The 10,755-nt window shown below is 36.5% G+C and overlaps 1 protein-coding gene across 1 annotated transcript; it reads right to left on the bottom strand.

Moving 5' to 3' along the window:
* Positions 1-9,315: 9,315 nt before the first annotated feature.
* On the bottom strand, positions 9,316-10,368 carry LOC135962238 (cilia- and flagella-associated protein 298). The gene has a single exon (XM_065514056.1). The coding sequence runs from the start codon at positions 10,273-10,275 to the stop codon at positions 9,400-9,402; it is 876 nt and encodes a 291-aa protein (XP_065370128.1). The 5' UTR covers positions 10,276-10,368; the 3' UTR covers positions 9,316-9,399.
* Between the last annotated feature and the right edge of the window lie 387 nt (positions 10,369-10,755).

Below are 10,755 nucleotides of genomic sequence, written 5' to 3'. Positions count from 1 at the left end.
TCAACTCTTTCCAAACGTACCTTTGACTTTATTCTGGAAGTGATAATCTCCTTCTTCAAGAGTAGGAGATTATCACTTCCAGAGCACTGTACCTTTTGTAGCATTCCCAGATTGAACATTTTCTGTCCAGATCTGGAGACATATCGAAAGAACGCTTGCAAAGTAAACCAAGACTTGATCAGTTTCTAATTATTTGTAATTGCCATCTTGCCTTTAATCTTGCAAACGACAGTCTCCTTCATCAACAGTTCCATAAAATTTAGTTTGAAGCTAAATTTACCGTGATATTCACCTCTGTACGAGTAGCAATGGTATCACATATCTAGTCGATTCTTTGTATCTTTTTTAGCATTTCCAGATATGTTCTTTTCTAAAGAGCAGGTGACCAAATTTGATCTTTGGATCCAGCTTTTAACTCTTTCCAAATGTCCCTTTGCCAAGAATTCCATGAACTATAGTTTGAAGTAGAGTGTCCAAAAAACCGGCAAATTTAAAAAACCGGTTTCCGGTTTAACCGAAAAAGTGTGTTTTTAAACAAACCGGTTTCGATTATAGTCTTTTAAAAAACCGGTTAAGCGGTTTCGGTTTTTGTCTTCAAAAAAACCGATTAACCGGTTTATATTAAATTTTTATTTAATTTAAATTTAGTATTTTTGAATTCTTTATGCAATTATTTTATATCTTTTACGATATGTTGTCAAATGCTACAATTTTCTATAAAATAAATCAATATTTTTAAAAATGGTATCAAAGTTTTTCATAAATATGTTTGAATGAGCTTTAGAAAATATATTTCATTAAAACCGGTTACCGTTTTACAAAAACCGGTTTGTCAAAAAACCGAAAAGTTAAAAAAACCGAAACCTGTGGAGTTTACAAAGATGGAAAAACCGGTTGACCGGGTTTCGGTTTCGGTTTTGGATACTTTAGTTTAAAGCTAAACTTACCGAAATAGTTGGCTATGTGCGAATAGCACTGGTAACACATATATCTGTACCTTTTGTAGAATTCCCAGAAAAATAATTTTCTCCAGATCGGGACAGAAAATCGAAAGAACACTTGCTGAGTAAACCAAGTGCTTGATATCACAATAGGATCAGTTTTGAATGGACATAAGTGAGCTGCTTGAAGATTGGCTGACCATGCAACCTAACCTAAGTGCTTGATATTTAAAGAAATCTTCTAATTCTTTTCAAATAATAAATTACCAAGTTATCGGCCAGATTGAACCGATGAGTTGGAAGTCAGGTATCCTCGTAAAGTGAGCAAGTAATATTTGCAACAGTTACACATCATAAGAATGAACTGGGAAATTCATCTACTTTATACTTCCCAAAATATTGGCAACACCTGTTGCTATTGTAAGATTCTATATATTAAAACTTCAGAATTAATGGAGAATCATATTTCCTCTTTCCTTATTCGTCGCTGATATCAATCTTGAATGAGACACCTAATCTATACTTCATAGAATCTGAAAAGAATTATTTGAGAAATTCCATAGAGAGGACTGGGTTCATACGTATATTTTACAGTTGAAAGACTATCCTGAGGAAAATTTATCTTAATTATTAGGTGTATGACTTAAAGATGCGTGATTTTTTGTTTAAACTTGTTAGCTTTTATTTTGAAACTTTTGTACAATATTTTTAAGGGTTTTAGCGGATCTCAACATAAATAAGTCTCCTGGGCCTGATGGTATACCAGCACTGGTCTTGAAGCAGTGTTCTTCGACGCTAGCTCGTCCATTAGCTAACCTTTTCAGCACTTTATAACGTGCCGACAAATTTCCAGTATGTTGGAAGGTTGCTAATGTAACGCCAATTCCTAAAAAGGAAGAGGCTAACAACCCTGAAAATTATCGCCCAATAGCAATTTGTTCTACACTTTCCAAAGTTATGTTGAGTATGGTTAACTACCATCTTGTGAAATATTTAGAGTCCAACAATTTACTCAGCGACCGGCAGTATGGCTTTCGTAGAGGACGCCCTACGGGAGACTTGCTAGCCTTCCTATCGGAAAAATGGGGTCGTTCCATACACCGTTTTGGAGAAAGTAAAGTGGTGGCTCTACATATTTCTAAAGCGTTTGATAGAGTATGGCATGGTGCGCTTTTAGCAAAACTTATTGCTTTTGGTGTCGGTAATAACTTCTATCGATTTATATCGAGCTTTCTCAGAGATCGCACTATACGAGTTGTTATAGATGGAATTTCATCAAACGAGTTCAAGATCGATTCAGGGGTACCGCAAGGCTCCGTCCTTTCTCCTACTATATTTCTTATCTTTATAAACGACCTTCTACGTCAAACTTCCAACCCTATCTACTCTTTTGCAGATGACAGCAACATTTGCCATTCATATGCATTCAATTATAGACCAAGCCTGTCGGAGATTGGCGCAATGAGGCAAAATATGAATGATACACTCAACCAAGATCTTGTGACAATCTCTGAATGGGGTTGTGCGAATAGAGTCGATTTTGATGCACGCAAGACTCAATGTTGTATGTTAACCCACAAACGCACAACAGATCATGTTGCTCCATCTGTTTTTATGGGTGGTGTAAATATTAAGGAATCAGAAGCTCTTGATATTCTAGGCATGAGTATTCAGTGCGATGTCCGCTGGACAAAACACATTTTTCGAGTGTCGAAAGAAGCATTCAAGTGCCTTGGTTTTCTAAAACGTTGTAAGAAATACTTCACTCCATCTGATCTCCTTACTATTTACACCACTTATATCCGACCAAAAATGGAATACAACTCTCATGTGTGGGCCGGTGCTTCGAAGTCTTTTTTTTTGGAGTTACTCGACCGCGTACAGGAGAGGGCGAAGATGCTTATCGGTGACAGTAGGGTATCCAGCTCTATTGACTCACTGGAACATCGTCGCAATGTGAATTGTGTTTCACTGTTCTACCGATACTACAATGGTATGTGCTCTGCTGTAATTAGGGAACTCGTTCCCGAAACCCGTAGATTTTTACGCAACACACGCTCTTCGGCAAGGGCACATCAATTCGTTGTCGCACAACACACGTTCAGGGAAAATTCGTTATTTAGCCGTACTCTCCGTATTTAGCCTCCTGAAGTATTTCCTGTCACTTTCAATATATGAAAATTCAAATCAAATGTCCACAAACACTACTCCCTCTATCCTCCCTCCCATAACCAATTTTCCTAGTTCCAACACAATGCTTTGCATGAGTAGGGGTCATCCCCTGAGTGCTGGTCCAAGAAAAAAAAAACAAATTGTAGTCGGGCGGGACACGGTCTGGACTAAAAAGCGGATGAGACAATACTTCCCAACCACTTCATTCTTAATAATTTTGACAGGTATTGCAACATGTTCCCGAGCGTTGTCATAATGGAATATTATGGTTACATGTCTGGGCTCATATTGTGGGCATTTTTCGGCCAATGCTCGCTTCAAACAAATCAGTTGCGTTCGGTACAGGTTCCCTGTGACCAGAAATACAGATTTCAAAAGCTTATAATAGATAGAATCCTTTAGCCCCCACCAAATACAGAGCATTACCTTGGGTATTTGGCTTTGGTCTTGATTCGTCTGGTTGGCCGGGCTTCATATACGATCTCTTATGCTTCGGGTTATTGTAATGGATCCATTTTTTTATCGCAAGTAATGATGCGGTGCAAAAATGGTTTTCTTTTATAGCGTTCAGTCATCATTTCGTACATGCAACATCATCTTTCAATGTCTCTCTCCTTCAATTCGTATGGTAACCAATTTCCCTGCTTTTGGATGATGGTCAAAATTCTATGTTAAAGTGATAAAACTAGAAGCGGTTCATGTTCTGTGTTGGTTCTCTACCCTCTAGCCCACATTCGGGCAAAATTTAGATGATTTGTCTTGAATTTAAAAATGGAAGACTTTATAACTACACACAGGATACAAACGGAGTAAAAGGCTAAAAAAAAATTAGTATTTATTGATGATGAAAGGAATTTACAGTTGCTGTAATGGTGATAAGACAAAAGTAATTGTAACACTATTTAAACAGTTCTTAGATGTAGGGCCCTAAAAGAATTTATTAATGATAAAAAACCATAAAAAACCATACACACCTAAAATGCTAACAAGTGTGGAAAATATTAAAAAACATTCAGTAACTATGAAATAATTAATTGTATTAAATATTTTAAAATAAATTATAACATGAATTACAGAAAGGGTCAAAAAACTTGTCATTAACCACACACAACAAAATAACAACTCATTAATTATGCCGAAAACTAAATTTTATTATAATACAAACCAAAAAGAAAGCGAAATTGTTTTATACCACAACCAAAATTTATTCGCCTACAAGAAACAGCAAAAAAAAACGTTACTTTTTTTCCATTTAAATACTATTCAAGATGTTTGAACTTCCTTTTTCTTTGTTACAAAATTGAAAATGTCTCTTAGTTAAATATTTACTTTTTTCGTCTTCTTAAGGTAAGATCTGTTGTTGTTATTTAGTCTTTTGGCCATATATTGTAGAAAATTGACCCTAACCTTCAAGGTTGGTTGCACAATTCTCACGACAAATTAGTTGTGGTGGTGGTACGAATACGAGTCAGTGGTTGGCAGCAGTAAACAACAAATTTAAAACCAAACATTAACATTGTAAAAATCTACTCATACATAAAGTTTTCTTTTAGTTTTTTCTTGTTTGTTTGTTTGTGATTATTTTATTTTTCATTTTTATAAACATACATACCTGTATTTGTTAGAAAATTGTAAGAAAAGCAAAAAAAAAACACTAAGAAAAAATGCTAAAAGAAAACCTGCAATTGTCTGAGGCAATGTTGCGCATCTGCTGTGGTAGACATACATTTTCTCATTTTCATTGTTTTTTAAATGCTAGAGATGGACGAGTGATGGTCAAGTCACACAAGTGAAGATTTTGCAAGTGAATCTATATTTACTATTCAAGAAAAATTGTTTTTTTCTCGCAACCTAAGGCGCTTTTTTCTAGAAAGGAAATAAGAAATTTTCATATAAAATTCTTATTTAAAAGTTTTTGTCCTTTTAAACATCATGTTTTTAATTATTACTTAAACGCAAGATTAGCCAGCGATTCGAAATGGTTAAAAGATAGTGGTAACGCTAATTTGTTACAGAATGGTAAAGTTATCAAGTTGAGTTAATATGCTAACTCTTCACCAATAAAGACATCTGATATACAATATAAATGTATAGACCTGCTGAAACCTACAGAGTGTTTTTTCTCAACTTCATTTTTCACAAACTTTTTTATACATCGAATTAAAGAAATTTTGGAATTTTATTATGGCTGTCAACTCAGTTACAATTATAACCATTGTTACATCGAAGCAATATCTTATATCAAATATCTTCACAATGTGTGCGCAGATCTTGCTAGCGGACAATCGTTCAGGCCGATTTTCCTCCTGTCGCCTGTAGCGTAGACACTCGAAGTTCTTCTCCTCCCCCAGCTGACTCGTCAACTACCAGCAGATCGTCACCAGCATGGATTCCGTAAGATACACAGCGCCACAGCATTATCCGCACTCTGATCGCATAGGGCTTATATCAGCAGGAGCCTTTGTAGACGGACAGTCCTAGTGGCACTATTTCAGGACATCCTTCAGTCCACAATGTCCACCAACACAAAGAGAAGCATAGTGGAGTTTAGGGACAAATGCTCAAAACCCCGTAGAGTTATACAAGGAGTCCCTCAGGGTGGGGTCCTGTCGCCGCTCCTGTTTTACTCCTACCTCTCTAAACTCCCAGTGCCCCCATAGGATGTGGAGGTAATCTACTATGGGAACGACTGCACTATATTGGCAACATGTCACAACATTGATGAGCTTTGCGGTATGGTAAATGGTTATCTCAATGAAATACACAATGCACGTAACATGCAGTTATCATCGGCAATACACCAAGTCATCGGCTACACTCTTTACCACCTAGACGAAGGAGGTAAAACTCAACACAGGCATCGTGGTCGAAGGCTTACAAATTCTGACAGAGAACCACCCGAAAATCTTGAATGTCACTTTTGATAGACTAGCTACCTACAAGGCGATTGGTCGGTCAGTGCTGCTCCAGTGTGGTCGCCTCTTTGAATAATACTCAGTGGAGAAATATTCAAAGCTGTCAAAATGCAGCTTTAAGGTCCGTCACAGGCTGCCTTCAAATTACCTCCGAACACCACCTTCACGAGGAAACTAAGGTTCTACCGATCAAGAAACACAACGTCATGTTGACGCAACACTTCCTTCTGGGATGTCACCGGAGGAGTCATCCAAACTTCGACATCACACAGTAGGAGTCCTATCTGACATGCCTCGGGATGTCAGACAGTACCTATGCAAATACGAGGAGCGAACATAGAGGTATATGCAGGATCTATTTTATTGCCATTCATAGAGACGACATCAATTCCGCGGTAGCAGAATACCATATGAATGTCGTAATTGAGGTCGCCTACCACCGATAGCAGAGGGCGTAAAACAAGAGTCGTTCTGGCATAACTAAGACCGTGCCGTCCTTAACTTATGGCCAGCATGTGGTCAGGGTCCTCATGACATCCTCCACATATTCAACTGTCCAGCCAACCATACTTCACTACGTCTTGTCGATTTATGGGGTCATCCAATCGAAGTAGCACACTTCCTTGGACTTAAATAATATGCAGAAATCCCTGATTAAATATTGTAAAATTATTTATGGTGCTACATCAACAATCATCTCATACATGTTCATTTAGGTCGAGTTAACATGCAGCCGTCTTGACGTATATCTCACTTGGGTCCATATAGTTGGTATCTTTGCATTGCCAAAAAAGAGAAGGATGCCCGACATTCCTGGACCATATTCGATGTCGTGTAAATACCTATCAGATACTTTATTGCAGCTTGACTATCAGTATATATACGAATGACCCTGCCTAATATCTTGTTATATCTGAGCCAATTTGTCGCTTAAAAATTCTACATCCTTTTGAAATCCAAAACAATATCCTTTACCCAAATTCTTTAATGTAGACACTTCCGCAAACTCGAATATCCCTGCCCAATATCTTGTTATATCTGAGCCAATTTGTCGCTGAAAAATTCTACACCCTTTTGGAATCCAAAACAATATCCTTTACCCAAATTCTTGGATGTAGAAATTTACGCAAACTCGATACCCTTTTTAGAGCCATCCGTATAGAAGGAGGGGCTGGTCGTATTAGAGAAGGATCCTCCACTAACTTCGTGTTGTTCAATTCTGAATGATCAGTCCGATAATCCGTGAGATCCAGTTTCCTGAGCAGACAGTTTATGGCCAAATTCTACAGAAATGGTGATAAGACATTTTCATTTAAAATCCTCAAATCTAGATTTTAAATATCTTGTAGTTCAACAACATGACCTTCCATCCAAAATCATGGACATTGCATGACGTATGCGACAAATTAGAATCGCATTCGCTGCGGTTTAGGATCTACAACCTACATATTTGCAATACTCCACATCTTTCAGTGAAACGACAGCAAAATAATCAATGGTCAAAGGAACGCATTTAGCGCGAACCGACTATATCAAATGTCAACACAATTAATGCTTAACTCTTGCCAGTATCACCTCAGGAACAGCTCTAGATGAAGTTAAGTGTGGGATCGCTTAGATTTTTTATTACATTCCGGAGTTTTTGTTTGATTGATATTGTAGTTCAACTACATGATAATTTATTCAAATTCTCAGACATTACTCGAAATAATTATTGGTTGTATAATCGCTTTTAACGGGAACCGACACAATGAATGCATAACTCTTGGAATGCACTAGATGAAATACAATGATCGCTTATATTTTCGATTACATTCCGTAGATATTGATTTGAAAGATATTATTGTTCAACCTCGACTCCAAAGTATACATCGTTATGCGATAAAATAAAAATGTATTAGACATCGATATTGTCTCCTAAAACGACCGCAAAAGAATCAATGGTGGTGAAATATCGTTTTTCTTAGAGCTTATTTTATGCGATAAATAAGGTCCTTATATAGCTGCAGTAGGCTGTTCGCAATATTAGTTTCTTCTAACCTGACTGTAGTATATTAGACCTCAAGATAAACTAAGAATAATTAGTTTATCTTAAGGTCTAATATACTACAGTCAGGTTAGAAGAAACTGATATTGCGAACAGCCTACTGCAGCTATATAAGGACCTTATTTATCGCATAAAATAAGCTCTAATATTCAAATTTTAAGTTATCCACTATGAATAATGATACTCTTAGCTATATTTTGGCTATCTGAGATAGTTCAGTCGAACTATGAGTCCAAGATTGACAGTTAGAATCAGCCTAACCACATTGAGCTTCTAATATCTATCTTATTATTCTATGAACCAGACAGTTCGTCAAAGTTTGAAGAAGCTTGACAGTTTGGAAAAGTTACAAACTAAGTATCTACACAGTCCACACTATACAGAGTTGTAATAGGTTTACCCTTAAAGATCACATTCATCATTCACAACACTATGAAATAAAATAGAGCTAATTTACTTAAAGTCAGATTGAAAGAAACCGAGATCTGGATTGAAAATTTACTGTGAAAATATCGCATTCATCATCCGCAAGATACTGCTCTTTGTCTTAGTGAGATCAGAAATATATATCTTACAGTCAACTTTGGAGAAACTAAGATTGGGATCAGCTCAACAACAGGCTACAGCTTCGACGTCAGAACCTTAACACACAACAGGAGTTCTAAAAGTTAGATCATGGGTAAACCATGTTCTTCACTCTGACGATGCCCCTAGTTCGGTCAATATATTCAGTTTTATTTTTCTTTACTTCTGCCAGCTAATTATTATCACCTTTCTAATCACGTACTCACCCAACCATCACTCTATCTAATTCTCCCGCGATAGTACGAGTAGTATAACACTATCTATCCACCTTATGAATATGGAGTAGCAAATGTATGCGGTTTAGCAGTTTGTGGCGTGTATTGAGCAGTTGTGTCTCTAAGTTTTGCGGCTTAAATGTGACTGACTATGACGATGACGACGACGGCGACTTGGTAGCCATGTACAATTTCCCATCACAATATTTTGCGGTGGTGTTAAACGACCTTTTCCATTTACGTTGTGCATTGTAATTAAACTGGGAAAATATTAATTATTTTAGTTAAAATGAACTTTTGTTTTATTAAACAGCATTGTGCTTGTTTTCAATGTCAGAAGAAAAAAACCTAAGATAATTTTTCGCTTAAATAGTCTTTGAAGAAAACTTAAAAGAGTTAGATTAAACAAATATTTCAAGGTCTAAAAATATGCCCTCAAATTTCATAATCAAAAGAATAAAATCTCCAGTTTATTAAAACAAATTTCTTGTTTTAATTATTATTAAAATACTACAAATTATTATCTATAAACCCATGCGAAAGTGCACATTATCCAAACCATGAGCTTGTCTCTTAAAACTGCCACTATCAGCCCAGGAAGAATTCAAATAATTATCGTCCTCATCAATTTCCAATTTCTTCAGCTCCTCCTGACGCCTATAAGCATCGGCCATCATACGTTTGCGAATGTCTTCGGTAATAACAGGTTCACGCGATGGAATACCCTCTCCCAGAGTATTTAATTTAACCACAACTTTGGTCTTGTCATTGTTGCCAATAAATTGCGACAACTTTTTATCGTACATTATTAAACGGCCTGCAAACCATAGTTGAGCCTTAGATGGCTCAATTACCTCCTTCGAAGCTTGGGTACCCGTCAAATCTTCGGTGTTATTAAATTCCATGCGTATTATATCATGTGGCGGCAATTGCATAGGATAGACAATTGTAACGGAGCCCTTAAGAAGATTTAAAGCTTCTGCCACAATCTTAAGAGTGAGTGGTTTTTTAGCCACCACCAATTTTTTATCAATCAAAGCCTTGGCATCTGTTATGGCATTTCGTAATACCTGCTGCATGTTTTCTTTAGGCTGTCTACCATTGCGACGTCCAATAGGATCTTTGTTGAATATAAATCCACCAGATGGTATACACTTCTCACCCCATACATCTTTTAATTTCAGTTCCTCTACCTGTTCATCGGTAAGACCCATGATTTCCGGTGGCAAGAGAGTGCCATGCGAAGCCAACTCCTCCATTTCCATGCAAATCCGTTCGATTTTCAAACGACCATTATAGATGGCCGTTATATCTTTGATAATGTTGGTGGTATTTTCATTAACACTTGTCTCGTATAGAAAAAGATTTTCATCTCCCCGTTTGACTTGTAAGATAACCATGTTTTTTTTAGTGATTCTAATAGATTTTTGCAAAATTAAATTGTCTGATTATATTTTTGTTTGAACAGATTGAAGTAAAATGAATAAATAAATTTGAAAATCGACTTTAATATCAAAGTAGGAAAAGGAAATATTTATAAATAATTGTAGCTAAGGGTTACCAGTTGCCATGGAAATTGAAAATTACAAATCTTCAATCAACCCAAACATAATTCGTTGAAATAACAATGCAATAACATCAGCAAAAACTTCACCTGCCGGAGCAATATTTATTATATTTTAAACCACTTATTGAGTATTAAGTTATTCATCAACTGTATTCTTTGCAATTTAAGATACCATGGAAAGGATCTAATCTCTATACGTGATTTCCTCTGCCAAGAAAGTGCCATTTGAGAGCAATTCCTTCAATATTATACCATTACCCCTCTTGGGAGCATTTGGCTTCCACAAAGCATCTCCATCTTATAGGATTTGTTG

The sequence above is a fragment of the Calliphora vicina genome, chromosome 5, assembly GCF_958450345.1.
Source record: "Calliphora vicina chromosome 5, idCalVici1.1, whole genome shotgun sequence".
In the NCBI taxonomy this organism is placed as follows: Eukaryota; Metazoa; Arthropoda; class Insecta; order Diptera; family Calliphoridae; genus Calliphora; species Calliphora vicina.
Note: the sequence above shows the minus strand (reverse complement) of the source record. Positions and strands in the feature narration are given on the sequence as shown.

What these genes read in the sequence shown, in the direction of transcription:
- LOC135962238 (XM_065514056.1), bottom strand. Translation starts at nt 10,275, where the DNA reads ATGGTTATCTTACAAGTCAAACGGGGAGATGAAAATCTTTTTCTATAC.